The 20,921-nt window shown below is 36.6% G+C and overlaps 1 protein-coding gene across 6 annotated transcripts in view; it reads right to left on the bottom strand.

Moving 5' to 3' along the window:
- Nucleotides 1-20,921, bottom strand: part of SUPT3H (SPT3 homolog, SAGA and STAGA complex component) — a 283,839-nt gene that overhangs the window by 67,582 nt on the left and 195,336 nt on the right. For all 6 annotated transcript variants that reach the window (XM_081944437.1, XM_081944433.1, XM_081944434.1 and 3 more), the window contains 4 exons: nt 10,098-10,173; nt 5,429-5,541; nt 4,430-4,534; nt 1,467-1,652 (listed from right to left, as the gene is read on the bottom strand). In XM_081944437.1, the coding sequence (XP_081800563.1) occupies nt 1,467-1,652; nt 4,430-4,534; nt 5,429-5,541; nt 10,098-10,173 (480 nt within the window). The remainder of the gene's footprint in view (nt 1-1,466; nt 1,653-4,429; nt 4,535-5,428; nt 5,542-10,097; nt 10,174-20,921) is intronic.

The following is a 20,921-nucleotide window of genomic DNA, read 5'->3' as shown; positions in this document are numbered from 1 at the left end:
TCAAATGGGAAGAGAGATTCACTTAACAACTGTATTAGTAAGTTAACAACTGCAATGATTTACTTAGCAATTGTTGCAATAAAGGTTGTACAATGGGGCAAAATTAACTTAACTTTAACGCTTAGCAACATAAATTCTGGGTTCAATTTTGGTCTTAAGTCAAGGACCACCTGTATTTCATTTTCAAGCAACATTTTTCTCAAGCTAGAAATTTTGATAAATCATTTCTAACAAACCAAAACTTATTTCATTTTTAAATCGTATTTATTTTATGTATCCCTTCATGTATTATTTTGTTATTATTTTAAATCTCAATTTAGACTAATTTTACATTTGAATGTAAAATGTCTAAACTGAGATTTAAAATAATAACAAAGTAATACATGAAGGGATAAATTTGAATGACTAGAAGTTTTTTAATGGATTTAGAAAAATATATTCTATCGAAAATGAATCTTCATGGGAAAATTATTCCAAAACTGCAGCACAATAAGGAAATTGATCTCGTCGGACCACAGTCACAAGATCACCTAAAATGGCTGTCAGATCTCATATAAAGAAATCATAACTTCCAAAGCAACTTAGATTTCCATATATGTTCCATTCCAATTTCCATTTGGCAGCACAAAAGTGAAACGTGCCGTGGACTAATTGATCGATTGGTTTTTAATCAAATGCTTAAAAATGGTTAGCAACAGAAAAAAGGCAAACATTAAAAGACAAGCATGATAAGGAGGAAAGAAGAATCATAAATATTTAACTTTCCACTGTGATTAACCTCTCACAATCCTACTCTATCTATGTTTTAGTTTGATAGTTTTTCTTTATTTGATTCATATTCCACCCTTCTATTCAGACTAGATTCCCAAGGCAACTTATATCTTAAAACAGTCACGCACAAAGACAGAAATTATTATAGTTCAATGAAATAGGAATGTGTAGCTTCCTGGATCCATGCTTCAGAGGGGACAATGATGTTCTAGCTATACCTATCAGTGCCTCCGTAAAGAAGGCAGAAATTGAAGGCAGGACCTGATAAGCATGTCATCTTCAAAAGGACCTTTCCTTTAGGTCTTATGATTCAGACAGAACCTTAACAGTTACTCCCAAGCATCATACTGAGTATCTGACTAGATGATCTGAAAACCTCTTCAATATTTATTAGATGTCACCAGTGGTGGGTTGCTCCTGGTTCAGCGGAACTGGTAGTAGAGACGGCGGGAAGCTCTGCCCACCTGCCAGGATGCTTTTGTGCATGCACAGAAGTGTCACGCACATGCACGAGCGCACATGGGAGCACGCCCAAACCGGTAGTGAAAAAATTGGCAACCCACCACTGGATGACACCTGACACTTAAACATACTGAAATACCTGCACACTGTACAGATAAGCTTTTCCAGAGAACAGAATACACATTTGGAGGAGCTGAAATATTTGATTGTCTCCATTGTTAGTTTTAACTTACTTTCTTCTTCTTTCGCTGTTTGACTTTGGAGGAATCTTGTCCAGTGCTGCCATTCCCCATAGTCCCAGACTGAATTTTCCCAAGGTACTGTGGGCCCATTGATGGCAGGGTTGGTGTTGGTGGTGGAGTATTATCTGGTGAGTCTGGATTGCTTTTCATACCTGCAGTCTGCCCTAAAATATGCATCTAAAAAAAGACAAAATTATTCCTTCACCTATTTTCTCTGAGTACATATACCTATCAGTTCCATGTTTTAATGTAGAAGAGGAATATGATCAGAAACTGGGGCATTCCAACAATTGCACCATTTCTTTCTGGAGCTGGTTCTTCCCAGCTCTCCCTACCTCCAAAATCCAGAAAGATCCATATAGATAAATTTCAGTTCTTCATAGAGATTATACTTGATTAAGCTTCACTGTTGAATCTAAATGTATTCTAATATACCATATATCCTAAATCATACAATGCGAATATAAATCTTTCTAGTCAAAGTCTAATAGTACTCAATATATACAATAGTATTCCATAAATATATTTTCAGAAGATGTTCACTGTCCCTGCCACCAGTCTTCCATTTCTAAGATAAAATGGCAACTATAAGTAGATGTAAGGATCAATAGTCTCTAGGAGATTACTGTATTATAGATAATAATAATAATAATAATAATAATAATAATAATAATAATAATAATAATAATAATAATAATAAATAATTAGAATTAGAATTAGAATTAGAGTAGAAGTTCGGATTTGAATACAGCAAAAATAACTGGGAACATCAGGTTGAGAAGATTCTAGAGAATGAAAAAGTCAAGATCTTGTGGGATTTCAGAATTCAGACTGACAGGCACTTGGCCTACAACACACCTGACATAACAATAGTTGAAAAGAAAAAAGTTTGGTTCATTGACATTGCAATACCTGGTGATGCGTGAATTGAAGATAAGCAGCAAGAAAAAGTCACAAAGTACCGGGACTTGCAAACTGAAGTTGAGCGACTGTGGAAAAAGAAATTGAGCATTGTCCCGATTGTAATCGGAGCCCTTGGTGCTTGGATTACAATCGGAGCAATACCTAAGGGCTACCTCACTATTTGGAAATTCTAAATTTATCGGACTTAAACATTCTGACTCTACAAAAAACCATCCTACTTGGAACAGCTTATATCCTCCGACATTACCTTAACAGTTCCTAGGTCTTGGTTAGGACTTGAGCTGTTGCACTACCAACCAGCCCCAAACGCTGTGAATCTCACCAAAGATTAACCAAATAATAATAATAATAATAATAATAATAATAATAATAATAATAATAATAATAATAATAATAATAATAATAATAGTTAACAACAGGTACATTGAAGAAAGAAACAGAGTCACTAATCCTGGCTGCGCAAGAACAAGCTATCCGAACAAATGCCATTAAGGCCAAAATCGAAAAATCCTCTGATGATGCCAAATGCAGACTCTGCAAAGAAGTTGATGAAACTCAGCTGCTGTAAAAAAATCACACAGACTGATTATAAATTGCGGCACAATTCAGTAGCACAAATGATCCACTGGAATTTGTGCAAAAATTATAATATTAAAACAACAACAAACTGGTGGGAACATAAGCCTGAAAAAGTCACCGAAAATCAGATGGTCAATATCTATGGGATTTTCGTATACAAACAGACAAAATACTGGCACATAACACACCAGACATCACACTGGTTGAGAAAAATAAGGTTACAATCATAGACATCGCAATACCAGGTGATAGCAGGGTCGACAAGAAGGAACACGAAAAAATCGCGAAATACCAGGACCTAAAAATTGAAATTCAACGATTATGGCACAAACCAGCAGTGGTAATTCCAGTGGTAATCGGCACACTGGGTGCTATTCCAAAAGCACTGGAATTACATTTAAAACAGTTAAAACTTGACAAAATCACCATCAGTCAAATACAAAGAATTTTATAAGATACATCGACAAATTGCAGCTTCCTGCAATAACACCAGCGGAACTGCAAAAACTGCGCTACTTGGAACTTCTTATGTTTAAAGAAGGTACTTGGTCGATACCTAGGACACTGGCAGCAAACCGTATCAACCATTAGCACCAGTCAATGGTATTTCTAATGCATTTTTGAATGTTCAGTTGGCTGAGTTTCATGTTTAATGAATAAAGTATAAATAATAATAATAATGTCATTATTTTTATAATATAATAATAATAATTGGAACAGCTTACATCCTGTGATATCTTTAACACCACAAAACGTTAGCATCTGCCTATTCCAGGTTTTTGGGAAGCACTTGATAGATGGGATAAAAATGCCAAATGTAGTATGAACATCTGGTTCATTATGTAAGGTATATCAATTCTGAAAATAAGTTGTGAATGCTAATACAAATGTGCTCTCTTCACCTCCCAACACACACACTTTATCTATTTGAGAACTAGAGGTCATATCTAAGATGGTTTCTCAAGTTAAATAGCTTCAGTTTCTTCCTTCTGTTCCTCAAGGCTATTTCTACTTCCCTTTACAGTAGGCATGGCCACATATAGCCCTGACATTTCGTATTTCTATGTACAGGTCCTAGGGTGGGTCCAGGAGGAAGAAAAAAAATGCTCACCTCTGCAAAGGAGCTATTGAATAAGTGTTTTAGTATATAGTTAGTTCCAATAGAAGAGAATATTTTCAGTTGAGGGTTGAACTGTGGAGTCCTTGATGTCTCTGAGCTTAGTTGTTTGTTTACAGACATTTCATTTCCTGAGTAGGTAACATTATTTCTCTCTATAGGTTCATTTATATGAAGAAAGGTGTGGTGGGAGCCTTTTCAGGAAAAGTGATTTAGACCCCTTAGGGCTTCCATAAAAAATTCTATTGAAATTTAAGTCCTTGTGATGAAACAAAGCAAATCAATAAATTGTACACTATATTCTGTAAGCTGTAAACTTTAAGGTCATATTTACCTCAGAATGGTGATGCTGAATAAAAGTAGCAGATATTGCATGACTAAAAGGGTCGCCAGCTTTTGGTATCATATCCTGCTTGACCAAAAGAGCCAAGTCCACCAGCTAAAGAAAAAATGACAATTTAAAAATGGACAAAAGGAAATCTTAACTTGATTGGCTATTAATAAGTATAGGATGCACTGAAAAAGGATGATTTTTTAAAATGTTTTTATATCAATTTAGTCCTAGAAAGTATTAGAGACATGTGTTTTTTTTCCTTTCTATGAGGATAGTATCATTCCATATTAATTTGCAATGGGAACATGCAAAATGTTCTGTGCACCAACCATCTAGCATATGAAACAGCCAGTTTTTGGTAGTCCATTATCTAGACTAAACCACGCATGGACCTGAAGCAAGCATGTTTTCAAGGTTGGATGAAGAGGAGAAAAACAGGAGGAAAAGCAGGAAGAGGAATGGGCAAGGTGGTTGGATATTCTACCCTTGAATTTAAGGGAGTGGCATTTGGAGACAGTGGTGGGTTGCAGGCGGTACACCCCAGTACGGGTATACTGGACCCTGCCCAGATCACCGGGTACCGTTCCGGTATGGTGCTCTGGAGGGCCCACCCGAGCTCCTTACCTATCCTATAAAGCCTTCTGCGCTTCTGCGCACGCACATGGCGCGTACAGCACCTGCCTGATGCTTCGCCGTGCACCTGGAGCATTGCAGAGGCTTGTGGAGGCATCGCTGGCAGGTACAACGCATGCACATGTGCGCATTCATGTGGAGGATGCTGGGTCCCATTGCAACCGCTACGGAACCCACCAATGTTTGGATCTGGAACCCACCACTGTTTGGAGGCTAAGGAGAGGTGGGGAACAAAAGTATAGGGAAGATCTTGCTAGGCTGGTTGAGTCCATTGTGGGTGTTGTCCATAATTGCCCTCAAATTCAAATGTAACTAAATGGCATCTTCCCCTAAAATCATCAGAAATAAAAATTATTTTCTCATTACCTGTGCTACTGTCTCATACGCTAAATAAGCCAGCATTTCCATAGCACTTGCATTTGGTTTTATTTCCATGCTACTGCAGTCCAACCAGTCTCGAAATTTGGAGGCTTTTTTGGCTGTATTGGGAAAAAAAAATATTAAACCTGCATCTTCTGATTTCTACTGTTTCTTATGAAGAGTAAGACCTTGTAATTTCTGATGTAAGTGAATATGTAAGTATTCAGGATTCTGAGTTCACTAACAAGTAAGTAAGTAGGTAGGTAGGTAGGTATTCCCCACCTTTATTATTTTTACAAATAACTTAAGGCAGCAAACATATCTAACACATGTTCCTCTTTTCCCCCACAACCTATTTTCCCCACAACAACCAACCTGTGAGGTGAGTTGGGCTAAGAGTGACTGGCCTAAGGTCACCCAGCTGATTTAAGACAGGACTTGAACAAACTTTTCAGCGAGAGAGCCAATCATCACCATCATCATGTCCTGTGCCAAGCTACAAGCATATTCCACAATTTTCAGTCCGCAGCTACAGTATCTGCATCCTTCCATTTAAGATTGGTGTTTTTGAGATCTTCCTGAAATGTTTGGCACCAGGCTTGCTTTGGACTTCCTCTTTGACCACCTGCTGGTATCCAATTGATTGTGGGTTTTGTTGGACATTGTTCATTCATGTGGAATACATGTCAGGCAAAGAGCATTCTTCATTCTGTCACTATCTCAGAGAGTCTTTACGAGTTACTTTTTTGTAGAATTTCCTTGTTTGTGATATGGTCCCAATATGAGATATAAAGAATAATTCTGAGACAATATTGTTGGAAGACATTGATCTTATGAATAATTTTTCTTGTAGATTTCCCGATCTCACTGACATAGATGGCAGTCGGTATGAAAATGGAATTAAATAATCTGATCTTTGTTGCTAACAGAACCTGAACCAGAAGCTAGCAGTCTTAGGGAGCCAAACAACTACTTTGTTAACACTGTAGTTTCCCGGCTAATGTATGATCGCTTTATGCTATATAAATAATCTGTCCTTTCAGATAAATGGATATAATATCAAAAGAAATGAAAGCTTCCCTATGCTTTAAAATATATTTTAAATATGTTTCTTTTCTTTTTCTTTTTTAAAAAGGTCATTCTGGTATGGTGAAAACAGTAGTGGAAACATCATTTACAAAGCATACTGATAAGATCCTACATTTAGAGGGCAGGTGATGTGAGCCTTCTACATTGATTACAAGTTGGCTTTGGGCCAGTGGCAGCGCAGGTGAATATGGAATTATTTTATTCCATGTTGTCACTTATTTCTGAATATGATTTATATCAATATCTGACAAATATTTTGATTTATTTCAAAATACATTTCATTCTTTAACCAAGCCAATGCAATATTGTTCACGTAAGCAGCTTTGAATCAGATATTTCAAAAACGGCAATTATTTTTATACTAGGTTTTCATTTCTGTGTTTTATAGTTGAATTCTACTAAATAACTACAGTATCACAGAAAACAATATATATTTATATGTGTTTTTCCAAGTTCAGATTTTTGATACTATTGTCTGAAAGAAATATATAATCAAGGTATACCCTTGATTATAATTAAAAGGTGCAAAATGTGAGGTTATCACATTTTAAGATGAAGAGTTTTCACTTAACTATTTACAGATGCTTAAAATGAACTCAGAAAAAAGCAATGAAACAGCAAAAACACTACTTACAGACCAAACCCCTCTGCTATTTGACATTTACAGAAGACACAATTGTGGATGTGTCATTTATTCTTCACATTGTGATTCTCAAGTGAACCAGTCATTTCTCCAAATCAAATGCTTGTTATGGAAAACTAGATAAGTGCCTTTCATTTAAAGATTTTGTGCTTTTGTGCTTTCGTTTATCACTGGAACACACTGTACTATTTTGTTGAGGTTTTTTAGGACTCCTTCAGTGTGCTCTTTTCTCTCTCTTTGACCTCTAAGCATTATTGGTAGTTATTTTTTATTATTGTTTTGTACAAAGACTTTTAATAAAGTAACAGATAATTAAAGCATTATTGGTAGTTATTTTTTATTATTGTTTTATACAAAGACTTTTAATAAAGTAACAGATAATTAAAGTTATCAACAGTTTTCAACAGTGAGTCTTGTGAGACCATTCTGGGAGGAGTTTGACTCTGTTGCCCCCGAGGATTTGGACAGGTTGTGTGGACGGCTGCGACCCACCACATGTTCAATGGACTCGTGTCCCTCCTGGCTGGTACTGGCATCCTGGGAGGTGACACGAGGCTGGCTTCTGGGCCTGGTGAACGCCTCATTGGGTGAGGGATCCTTACCAACTGCCTTGAAAGAGGCGGTGGTGAGGCCCTTACTCAAGAGGCCTTCACTGGACCCAATGGAGCTGGCTAATTATCGTCCAGTCTCCAACCTTCCCTTTTTAGCGAAGGTTGTTGAGAATGTGGTGGCACAGCAATTTCCACGACACCTTGACAAATCCGAATATCTAGACCCACGCCAGTCCGGCTTCCGACCCGGGCACAGCACAGAGACAGCCTTGGTCGCGCTGGTTGATGATCTCTGGAGGGCCAGAGATAGAGGTTGTTCCTCTATCCTGGTCCTATTAGACCTCTCAGCGGCTTTTGATACCATCGACCATGGTATCCTATTGCGCCGGCTGGAGGGGATGGGAGTCGGAGGCACCGTTTTACGGTGGTTCGGCTCCTACCTCTCCGACCGGTCGCAATGTGTGTTGACAGGGGGGCAGAGGTCGACCCTGAGGTCACTCACCTGCGGGGTGCCGCAGGGGTCGGTCCTCTCGCCCCTCCTGTTCAACGCATATGTGAAGCCACTGGGGGAGATCATCCGTGGTTTTGGGGTTGAATACCATCTGTACGCTGATGATACTCAGCTGTACGTTTCAACCCCAAATCACCCCAGCGAGGCTGTCGAAGTGATGTCCCGGTGTTTGGAAGCCGTTGGGGTCTGGATGGGGGACAACAGACTCAAACTCAACCCCTCTAAGACTGAGTGGCTGTGGCTACCGGCACCTCGGTTCAGTCAGCTGACTCCAACGCTGGCCATAGGGGGCGAACAACTGCCCCCTGTGGAACGGGCGCACAATTTGGGCGTCCTCCTAGATGCCCGGCTGTCAATGGACGACCATGTGGCAGCCGCGGCGAGGGGGGCGTTCCACCAGGTTCGCCTGGTGCGCCAATTGCGCCCCCTTCTGGACCGGGATGCCCTACGCACAGTCACTCATGCACTGGTGACGTCTCGCCTGGACTACTGTAATGGTCTCTACATGGGGCTTCCCTTGGGACGCGCCCGAAGACTGCAGCTAGTCCAGAACGCAGCCGCGCGGGCAGTCATGGGGAGTACCAGGTACTCCCACATAACACCGCTCCTGCGCGAGCTGCACTGGCTACCTGTGGTCTTTCGGGTGCGTTTCAAGGTTCTGACCACCATCTTTAAAGCGCTCCATGGCATAGGGCCTAGCTACCTGCGGGATCGCATCCTCCCACAAACATCCCTGCGGCCAATTCGCTCTCACAGGGAGGGGCTTCTCCTGGTGCCGTCCACTAGGCAATGCCAACAGGCGACACCAAGGAGTAGGGCCTTCTCTGTGATGGGCCCAACCATCTGGAATGACCTCCCCCCCGACATTAGAACCACCACTGACTTCCGCTCCTTCCGGCAGAAACTGAAGACACACCTGTTCCGACTGGCTGGCTTGGCATAATTTTAACGTCTACCTCCTGGCATGTATATTTCTTACTGGTTTTTTAGGGGGATTGTTCTTTTAAACTTAATTTTATTGGATATTGGGGTTTTAAATTCTGTACATTTTAAATTATTTACTTAGCAGTACAGTTCTGTATATCTTTTTATCCTCCTCTTATTTATGTATCTATCCATTTAATAATTTTAATTGTTTAAATTTTATAGTTATTTATGATGTATTTTGATATGGACTGTACACCGCCCCGAGTCCCTTTCGGGAGAGGGGGCGGTCTATAAGCGCTAAGAAATAAATAAATAAATAAATAAATTTGGAAATGTAGGGGCATATATGGTAACTTTACCTGGTTACTTAATTAATTAATTAAAAACTGGATGTAGATTTAAAATTAATCCCAACATCTGTTGTACTTTTTCTTACTACTATTGATCTCATTAATTTGCCATCACATTCTGCTCTTTTTAAGCAGGTCCTTGAATGATCCTGCCTTTATTATTTCTCTACTTTTTCCATAGGGGGAAAACTAAAAAAAATATTTCAGAAAATAATTGTCCTTGTTAAATATCAGATGGCTAGGTAATCAATATCATGTGTAATCAATTTATACAATCATATTGCAGGTAAACATGTACAAGACATTAGTACAAGAAGTCTTATGAAGGGACCCTCAAATTCACCCATAATGAGACTCCCTGAACTTGAATGTACTCTCATATTCTCTTTAACAGCCTTATGTTTTGATGATGTGAATTCAGTGGGCATGCCAGACAAATTAAAAGCCTCTGGGGGGGGGGGGGGAACAGAGACGGTACCATTACTGCAAGCTAGGCACAAATGACATTTTTTTCTTTGTCTTGGCATTACATGAATTTGCTTTTTAACTACTACCAACTTGAAAAATACTACTTTTGAGAGTAAAAATTTTACACAATACTTACAAAAGCTCAACTGACGGCTTTCACTGAATTCTGCATATTGTGCTGAATCCATCACTCTTGCTTGTCTTTCTGCTCTCTGGAAAATGATATAAATGCATACATCACCCAAAATATTAATACAACTCTATCCTACTTTTCTCCATGAATCACAGGATGTCTCTCTCTCTCTCTCATACACACACACACTCCTTGAAGACTTTTTTTTTACTTCATCAGCTAAGTTATAACATTGTAAAAGGGTATGATTATGACTCTTTGCTGGAGCAACCTATCTTAATCATAATCCTGCTACCTTTTGTTATACATACGCTGTTTATTATATTAGCAAAATGATAATATGAGAAACCTTGAGAAACAATTAAACTAAATCTAAATACTCTTCTGCTATGCACTTATCAGTGCATTATTTTATTTTTCAACAACAAAAACTGTTCTCTTTGCCTATTTCTTATATCTATAGTCTGGAACAAGGCAAGGAAACAGCAGTGCTCAAATGAAGGATAAAATAATATGTGACAATCTTAAAGTAGGACCTGGGGTTATCATGATAAATTAATGAAAAAAAATATTCATCTTGCTACATATTAGTGTCTCCCAGTTTTTTCGGAAACTTTTCCCCTTTCCCCCTTTCCCCTCAGTTCAATATACTGAGAACATTTATGGTTCCTTTTTGTAGATACTATGACATTACCCTTTCAGATGTAACTTCAAAACAATGCAAATTAATACTGCTAACCAAATTAAACCAAGCCAATAAAATGAGCAAGGAGGAAGAAATTAATGATCAGAAGGACATTGCTCACAGAACAGTTAATTGAACACGAAATGGGTAGCTTCAACTCAGCACTAACTACATACCACTTGGTTAAGATCAACAATGATGAACAGATAATAATAATGAAAGATTAGTCTGATGTTCATTAAAACTTGGCAGAAATCCTATAGCTTTGAAAAATATTTAATTTTGCTTCATTTTGTTCCTACACACACAAAAAAATCCTGAAATAAGCTATATTGTATGGTATGTACTTAGAGGCAATATTTATTTATTCTGAGCAGCTAAATAAATAATTTCTGTGGCATAGAGGCAATTGCTTTGCCCATCACCTGCCCTTTTGGTTTCCCCTGCACAGCATGAAGTATTCTGCTGCCATCACCTCCAGTGGACATTCCTCACTATTCTCCTTAGGGGCGATCATCATGTTTTACCTCATCTGCACTAGGCTTGCCGCTGAGGACAGCTGTCTCAAGATCCCTGGTGCAACAAGCAGCCCCAGAGTTGCTTTCTCATAAGGCCAAGGGAACCAAGCAGACAGCATGTTCTCATGTCCTAAGTATGTACACAAGCCAGAAGAAATAGAAATTCACTCCCAAAAAGAAATCCTCCTAGACTATAGGATTGGAGATTTTATGACTCAAAAGCCACGAAGAACATTCAGTATAAAATAAATGGAAACTACTGTTATAATCACAAAAGTCAAAATGGTACTTGAGCTAATGAAATATTGCTAAAATGTAAATTTAATGCAAATCCTAAAGGCCCTAAAATTTATTTCATACTTGTAATTTAGCTGATTATGTCCTCTAAAATCCTCATAAAATTTTAGAAAATGAAGCATACAATGATTTAAACCATCTTAAAAATTAGATACAGTCTGAGACTTCAGCTGAAGCTAACAAAACTTTTGTAACACAATGTTCGAAGCTGGGATAAGCTGCAGATTTGGAAATAAAAGAACAGATACCCAATCAATTCCTGTTATCTTATTTAATCTTGCATTTTAAAGCACACCCATCTCTTCTATCCATTAATATGAATGAATATGTAAGAGTAGCGGTTTTCAAAGTTATACTAAACATTGTTGTGAATTTCCAACTTAACAAGAAAGTCTAATTTATACCAAAGGCAGGATTAGATTTCAACCTTAAAAGGGCCTCAAGAGGAAGTAATAATCACATATTTTCTTCTTTCCCCTTCTACCTGAAAAAAATGTTTGTGAAATTTTCGAACTAGTCTTGAGCTAATCTATGAGGAACATAGCAAGTTGCATAGACTTACTCACAGATGAGTTATATAAATGAGAGGTTCACACATATCTAGTCTTCTGCAGAAACATATTTTTATTTTTTCTTGTCATTCAGTATCCTCTTTGGATTCATGAAATTATTTAGAATGCTGAGGTTTCCATGGAAATGTAGCTATTTCCCAAACAGAAGTTTATTCTTTATATTAATGTAAAGTATGTGCATATGTGCGTTCACATATATATGACTTTTGTTTATAATATATGTTAATGTTTTATATATTATATTGCATATTATATAATAATATATTTTATAATAGCAAAATAGTAAATGATTTTTCCTTCCATTTTATGAATTTTGAAGAACAATATATTGGAGCAGCTGATCCTTTTGAATGTTTATTTAAACCTGGTATCGTTATAGTTTTCCATAAACCTAAAAAAGGAACTACATTATGCTATATGAATCAACGTTCTCTTTTAAGTGCTAGATACTCATATAATCTTTATTATAAATGACTGTTTGACTGTCCCAAAGGTGCTTTTTCAAGAGGCAACTGGACTTTTTGGTTTTTTATTGAAGACATTTCACTTCTCATCCAAGACGCTTCTTTAGCTCTGGGGAATGGAAGAATTTATACTCCTTGCAGATAGCTGGTCATTTGCATTCTCTTTGATGGTCAACAATGTCACTGCGTTTATTTGGTTTGCCAGCTGTGCTTACATTCTGAGTTATACGGCAGCATAACTGTCTCTTATCAGCAATGATTTACTGCGCATGACATTACATCACATACCTTCTTCCTTTGTCTGTATGCCAAGGCAGACAGGGGCTCTGCCAAGATGTAATCAATTAGCTTAGTAAGTTTGTATTTTTACTTTCTTTACAATTAAAATGTTTTTTCTTAGATTATGCCTCGGGTTTATTTTGCTTATTTCAAAAGTATACTACAAGGAAATTCCACGGTCCATACATCGTTGATTTACAGGGCGGAATTCACACCCCAACAATTGAGTCCACCTGGAGGTTTATCTGCCTTCTTGGAACTGTTGAAAGGACTGTGTTGTAGCCTAGAGATAGATGATCCCTCTCAACAGCGAGGGATATGACATCATCAATTTCATATTCCTCCTGCCATATCAAGGAATAATTACAAAGCTGTGATTGGAAGAATATGTTAATCTTACATTAATCTCAATTTCTTAATATGTACAATTTCAATCTAAGAAGATTCCCTCAAGTAGGTGTTTCACTGAAAATTTAAAATGCAATCTTACCAAAGTATTTCAATGTTGACCTAAATCACATCACAGAAATGTATGGAAATAAGCCTTGTGGAAGTTGGGCTTTCTAAGTGTATCTTAAAGACATCTGAAGAACACCTATTCTGGAGTTTATTCAAGCATGAAAAGCAAAACAAAGCACACTAAAATTTACACCATCCAAATCAAGGAAAAATGGCCAAAATTTTGTATATTCCATTAATTATATATTTATTTATCTTTGAAATAAATGTTTAAAACTACCTATTATGCAGTGTGAAGTTAGAATTTTGAAAACAATCAAGGCAGCATTCATAAATTTGAAAGATTGAACCAAGCGAAAGTTTGCACAGTCTTCATGCTATACTGTTTCACATAGTTTCAAATACTGGTATAACAACACAATTATTCTGATGTTTATCCTAGAGTGCAAGAGAGAGTCCAATGAGTTGGAAAGGAAAAATGAATGCAAAGAACATCAACTGTATGTGGATTCATTAGCTTGAGCTTTACTGATAATTTATCCTGTTTCCTAATGAAAGCAAAAAAACCTCCCTCCAAAACCCACCATGTCTCTATTAAAAAGCAATCAGATTTGGTATATTGGTGACACTTTAAAGAGCACATTATGTGGGAAAACAAAATAAACATTTACCCTGGCAAATGAAAGTAGGCTTGGGGTTTTGACATGCTTGGCAGGCATGCAGAATTATATTCACATCAAGCACACAGAAAACCTAATTTAATATTTAAATATTTGCTTAAGTAATACACTACTTTAAAGCATCAGATTAGAAGACACATTTTTATCAAAACTTTTTAAAAATACTCTAAAAAGAATACCCCAGTGAAGTAATACATTCAGGTGAGATCAGAGAGTTTTGATTTCTCTATGATACTGCCTCTGTTTTCAGACAACCAAACAGGTATCTAATTATCCTTCATCTGTCAGCAAGAGCTATTTCAAAACTATCTACTAACAATCTGCTGAGCATTACAGACTGTAGCACTCACCAACAGATTTAAATTTGTAAAATCTCATCAAAGCTTTTATGCATTTGAACTCCTAACCCACTTCATTCTGACCAAGAACGTTTGTATCTTATGATTTATTATTTATGTTGATTGCTTATTTGGTATCCTATGATTATCACTGAGTGTTCTATCTTGTGATTTATGATGACTGTATTTTATGATTACGATCATGATTCATCACTTGTTAATTGTATGTACATTGAGAACTTATGCACTGGAGACAAATTCCTTGTGAGCCCGATCACACTTGGATAATAAAGAATTCTATTCTATTCTAAAAAAACAAAAACAAAAAAACAAATCATTTCCAGTGAGGCCCATAAACAACTCTTAAATATATTTAGTATTTGAAAAAAATGCATTTTATTTTGCATGTTTCAAATTCCTTTCCTTTTTATTTTTCTTTAGCAAGCTCTATGGACCAGGGGCTTGTTATTTTTCATCACAATCCATTACTTGTGGTGACATTAGCTGTGGCCCACCATAATTTACAAGGTACAGTAATACATTCATTAGATATGAAAATGCCAAAATATTCTGTCACCTCACATGGATTGGCTAGGTTTATGGACTGGATAATGTTCCATGTATTCACCATCCAATCTAAGCATTGGTTTTTGTCAGTACAGAGAAAAGAAGACTGAGCTACACTGTACAGCAAGCCAGAAAACTTCTACAATAAGAATTTTACTTCTTTTACTTTTCTTACTTCTGTAGGAAAGTATTTGTAGCAAAAGGCTGTCCAGAAAAGGACTTAGGTCAGGGTATGATCAATAATTCATTTTTTTCTCCTTCCAATTTTCTCAAATAGTTTTGAGTATGGTTTCTATACATGTTCTTTTTTAATTGAGTTGAGTAGAAAGGTGGAATATACAAATGGAACAATTATAAACTTATATTACACTGTCAATAATCATATATCTCTCTTTTTGTGTCTCTTGACCCCCCCCCCCTATTATCAGTGCATCTGAGTAGAGCTCAACAGTAGCCAGTGTTCAATTTCATTCCATTTAAATTTTCCTCCACCATCATTCATGTCATTATCCCTGATGTATCAGCCCTCTTAAAAACCAGAAATAAATGCAAAGTTCTTTAATCAACTAGGTTCTCCAAAGTTATACAGTTTTTAATGTAAAAGAATTCTACTCCTCTTTTCCCAAATATGAGTAAGTGTAATTTTGACTTGTGGCCCTTGATTGATCCAGACATTTTTTACTGCATTTTAATAGGCAGTTTAGAAATACAGATTATACAGAATGTTACTAACTAGAAAAATGTTTGTACTAAAGCATTCAGATTATTTCTAAAGGCAATATGAGTAATTGTTTTGTTTTCTAATGTCTTCTGGAAAAATAAAATGCATTATTCCTGTATCTTTGAAGAATTACAATATTTGAAACAGACATTTAAGCCGTTGTAAACAGCTTAAAATATCTGTAGCAGTATATTGATTTAGTTCAGAAAAATGAGAACATGCATAATTTATTGATTTATCATCTGAAACAAGGATAATTTCCTTTATATAAGTCTGATTAATAGAAGTGTTAAAAGCAGGTACACCTAAAGTATGTACAAAGCTACACTATTTTTTTAAATTATATTAAAGTTGTTACATCAAGGCCTTTAAAAGGTTTTCATATAAAAGTTTAAAATTTCCTTGAAATATGTGCTTGGTTTCTGTACATATGAGAAATTAAATTAACACTTTTAAACTAATAAAAAGTATTTACAAAATTGAATAGACATTTCTCACCTCAGAAGACAAGCAAGGGAAAAGATGACCCACCAGTTATATTAGCAAGGTGAAAGCTGAAGCCGATGCTGCCAACTAGTAGCTTTTCTGTAATCTTGGGAAGGAGTGACACTTACATCCTTTCTGCATTGGAGTTGTAATTAGCCTCCTCACCAGCTACTGTAATGGGTCAATAAGAGGATTTCTAGTGATATAGCAATGTTCCTGAATGCGGTTAAAATATTGGGTCCATTTTTCTGCAAAATTTGGACGTTTGGAATGGGAATCAGGACTGGGATCCAAAGTCCCAAAATCTAACTTCAATCATTTGCCCTTAAATTCTGGTATCATGATTTTGAAGCCACTATTACTTCAAAAAAAAAGTGCTGGGAAAAGAGACATATGCAGCTCAACACTGTTCCTTGTGACTGATCCTTTGATTTTGAGGTGTGTGTGGTTAAGCTGTCTTTCTACAATCAATCTGAGGCAACTTTGCAATTATAGGATATAGGGCCATTAGCATTTGATACAAACTCACATGGTTGGCATATATAAATATTTTTAATTATTTCAAAGCGGATGTAATATGTACATCCTTTTTGTTTTTCCCAAAAAATGTTTGATATGGTTTGCATAAGGATTTCCATTACCAGACGCTGTGTGTAGCACATTACAGATGTCTGCAGCCTGCAAGTATCAACAATGCTTTGAATAACACCCCCAGTATAACAGTCCTCTTGTCATTGGTGTTGCATATTATAGCATAGGAATCCCACACAAGTGGATGAACAGACTTTAAATAATACCATCTGACACTGGGGAGTGGAGGCGAGGAATAGAAATCTGACAAAGGATTGGCAATGGTTGTTAGCCATGGGAAATAGGATCCAGGCCACTGGGGAGAGGCTCATCCTTCTTTCCTTTGATCAGACCAACTATACTTTTAAATATTGTTTCCTACAATTCATGGGAAAAGATTTTACCATCATTTAAATGCTACTTAAGAAGCTATTGCCATTCTTTTTTGCAAATTTATTTCAAAGTAATATTTTCTGAAGAACTTTGTTCTTCAGTGAGTTCACTTAAAGGTGTTCCACAGTGCACAGGTTATGCTAGAAGCAGACAAAAACTGTGTACTAATATCAGAAAAGGATACATACATGGGTACAGGTTGCCCATGTTTTCTGTCATCATATTAATCACAATTTTGTGAAACTGAGATTGATAATTGCAAGCAAGATCTCTGAATACAGGTAAATGTTTTTGCATATTGCATTTGCAGTGTTGCCCTTTTTTGTTCGCATGCAAATTGGCGAACTATTTTTGTGTATATTCACAAAAGGATAAGTTTTTAAGGAAAAGGCCATCTATGCAATGTGTTTGCATTTTCTCCTCTTTCTCATTTGGTTATGGTGGGCTTTGGTCACAAGGATCCACATGACTTCTTTAATGCAAATGGCCTTCTTCAGAGAAACCCTTTTGCTTAATTGCTATAGCTGGTCAGCTGGGAGCACTAGCATTCATTGGGGCATTTAGGTCATGTCACTTGATGCTAGTGCTGTCTACTTATTCACAGTGATCTCTTGATCATGTCACTGAATGCTATTGTTATATCAGTGAGACATGCAGTGACCATGCGAGGAGGAGGAGAAAAAAATACAGGTTATCTACACAGTCATAGGGGTAGAGTGAAAAAATACAAGTGGAAGAAAGGGAAGGTCACAAGCACCCGAATTAACCTCCCAGAATTACTTTCCATAAACTCATGACATTGTTATCTATATTGCAGTTTCTTTAACTGTGATTTTACATTGAGATGGTCATTCTCTGCATAACAAAATCCATGTTATGAGGAGGCTGAGGAAGAAACAGGGGAACCTCTAGGCATAAACATCTTACATATAGAGTTTGTTAGTAGCTTATCTCATAAATGGCAGCTTATTCCAGGTTCAAAAAGTCTTGGAAATAGAGATTCAAAATATTCAGGAGGAGTAGAGTAGAGTAGAGTAGAGTAGAGTAGAGTAGGGAATATGAATAGAATATTTGGCCAAATGTGATTAGACACTGAAGGAATTTGCCTCCGATGCAGAAACTCTCAGTGTATATGCAAAGCAACAGAACAATAATAATCATAATAATACTACTAATAAAAGGGGGTAATAAAGAAGATGAGAGGTATAATAATAATGGTACAGCCATACAACAAGTGTAAGTGTACAAAGACATTAGACAAAATTATGAGAAAATTTGGGGATGGAGAAAGTGTTCCCACTCAGAACACTATTGGCTGCTAAGGTGATTCGGGCAGTGGGAGATTCCTTAATGTTAGGTGTTAGGAGACCACAGAACTCCTATGAAAAGCGCTTGCAGAGTGATACCTTCAGAATAAAAAATACCTATTCTGTGATGTTTATTAAAAATGAAGAAATATTTCTTTACATGAAAACAAAAATAGAGAATCCTACTTTAAAGTTAATGGACTGTTTCTGTAAAAAAAAGCCTATAATTCCTTCAGAGGCCTGATATGCCAAAATGAAACTTCCTCTTCATCATCATAAAATAGTAGATTTTGAAATCTTCTGCCCTGTCACTGTGGGATTGGGAACTCTGGTCCTGTCCGAATATCAGTGGCATGCCAGTGTTACATATAATTCATAATTTCTTTGTTCTGAAAGTGAAGTTAACTGACCAAAGAGCAAAAATGAGATTTCTTGGGATCATTTAAAATTGATGCTGAATACAAACAGAAAAAGATCTAGTCATAGTTTACTCATGGTACAGGCATAATACAGATCTGATAAAAATGCTGACAGTTTTGAGACTCAATTAGGAACTTTCAACACACTTTCAAAAGGCCATAAGCATAGTAAGAATTTAGTTGAGATTCCAAACTAGAAATACTGTTCTGTGGGAGATTGGTAAGTAAGTTTCACTGGCCTGCAATTGTTCCTTTTCTTAGCAGCTGCGGGGTACCACAAACCACTACTTTGTCCCCAGTACAACTTACATTTATTTGAAAGCTGTTACATGTGATCATTAAAGGATTAGGATTCACTACAATACTCCATTCTAATATACACACACAGGAGTTAAATGTGGCTGTATTTAATTAAAATGGAAGCCCACATGTAGTGGTTGGTTGGATAAAGACAAATAGGCTGAAGTAGAAGCCTGGAAAGACTATCCTCTACATGTTCTAGATGGGACTGAATTTCCTGAACAGCATTGTCTGAAGAGTTGCAGAGAGCAGAGTGTGACCATCTGAAGGGCTGCCAAAGTCTGTCCAGTATTCACACATTTTTTAAGAAGTAGGGTACAAATGAGAATTTACTCTGGCAGGCAAACCATTTCAATCCCCACCTGTTAATCTTCCCAGATTCCCCCCAACCAATATAAACAATATTTGTCTCTGTGTTTGAATCACTTGTTTAATAAATATTTTTTAATATTTAGTATATTACTGCATAAGCTAAATTTAACCGATCATGGTTTTTCATTTGGGTTGAATTATTCTTTGTCTATATATTGACAATCTCTCTCTCTCTCTCTCTCTCTCTCTTTCTCACACACACACACACACACACACCACACACACACACACACACACACACAATATTATATTCAATCATATCTATATAGCTGCATGACCTGGCACTCATGTGCATAATAGAGTTTTAAAATCTTACATTCTATGTAATGTACATTGTTCATTTGATGAAAAGCTCCTGGATAAATTGGCAGATTCTGGACATACTTAATAATTAGAAGCACAAGGCTATTTGTGTCATACATCTTCTCAGGAGCCTGACCATCAGAGCAGGCAAAGGAATTCTTCTGCTACTCATAACACTCATTGTCCAATAACTAAGTTAAAGTTGCTTAATGTTAGCAATGTTTAAAAGTACTAAGAAAGGAGATACTTATAACCCATTCTTAGGATGAATTTTTCAGCAGCTTCCAAAAAGTCAGAGATTTGCCTTTGAGACATCTCCAAAAAGAACCTCATATCAACTTTGGTTGGCAAGAAGCCTATTTGGGAAGGATATTTTCATCTATTAAAAGTATTGGTCTTCCACTGTTTATTCAAATAAGAAATGTACTATGAAAGCAGTTTGGTGCCCGTGGTGCTGAATTATTGCTATGTAACTCTCAAGAGTGGGAAATTTATCCCTAAACTAGAAGGCAAAGTGATAGATGAATAGTGTGCTTTTTAATCCTGAGGGAGTAACTTCTGAAATGCAGCATTCAGAATGCAATATTGTTTGTGTATCAGTTCAGATTTTTTCATCACAGGGTTTTTCTTCCTGTGTATAGTGAGGGAAGTAGATGAGCTCCCCATTATAAAATAATTTGGCAGAAATTAATTTTATTTAAAAGTAAAAAATAAATGACAACATTTTGAAAAATTCAATATACTTCCTACTAAAATAACAGAGTATAATGTATTGACTTTATGATCCTGTTTTCTTTACTTTATCATATTGTATCAAACCTACATTGGTCAAATAATCTTTCTGTACAAACAAAGCACAACCATGGCTACAAAGCAGTGTTGGGCAGATGTGCTTCAACAAATCTATTCAGGATCTGAGAGATATTCTTGATGCAATCTGGGTTGCTCCAAGAGTAATCCATTCTCATATTTCTGGGATCAGAAACAGATTCCCTTCAACTTCTTCTATGTAAGATAAATGCCAAAGCAACTGCAATATTTTTAATCCAAATAGGATGACATTCATATATTAATTAAACTATCATGAGGTAATACGG

The sequence above is a fragment of the Natrix helvetica genome (assembly GCF_964273705.1).
Source record: "Natrix helvetica genome assembly, chromosome: 2".
NCBI lineage: Eukaryota > Metazoa > Chordata > Lepidosauria > Squamata > Natricidae > Natrix > Natrix helvetica.
This window is presented reverse-complemented; position numbering and strand designations above follow the sequence as displayed.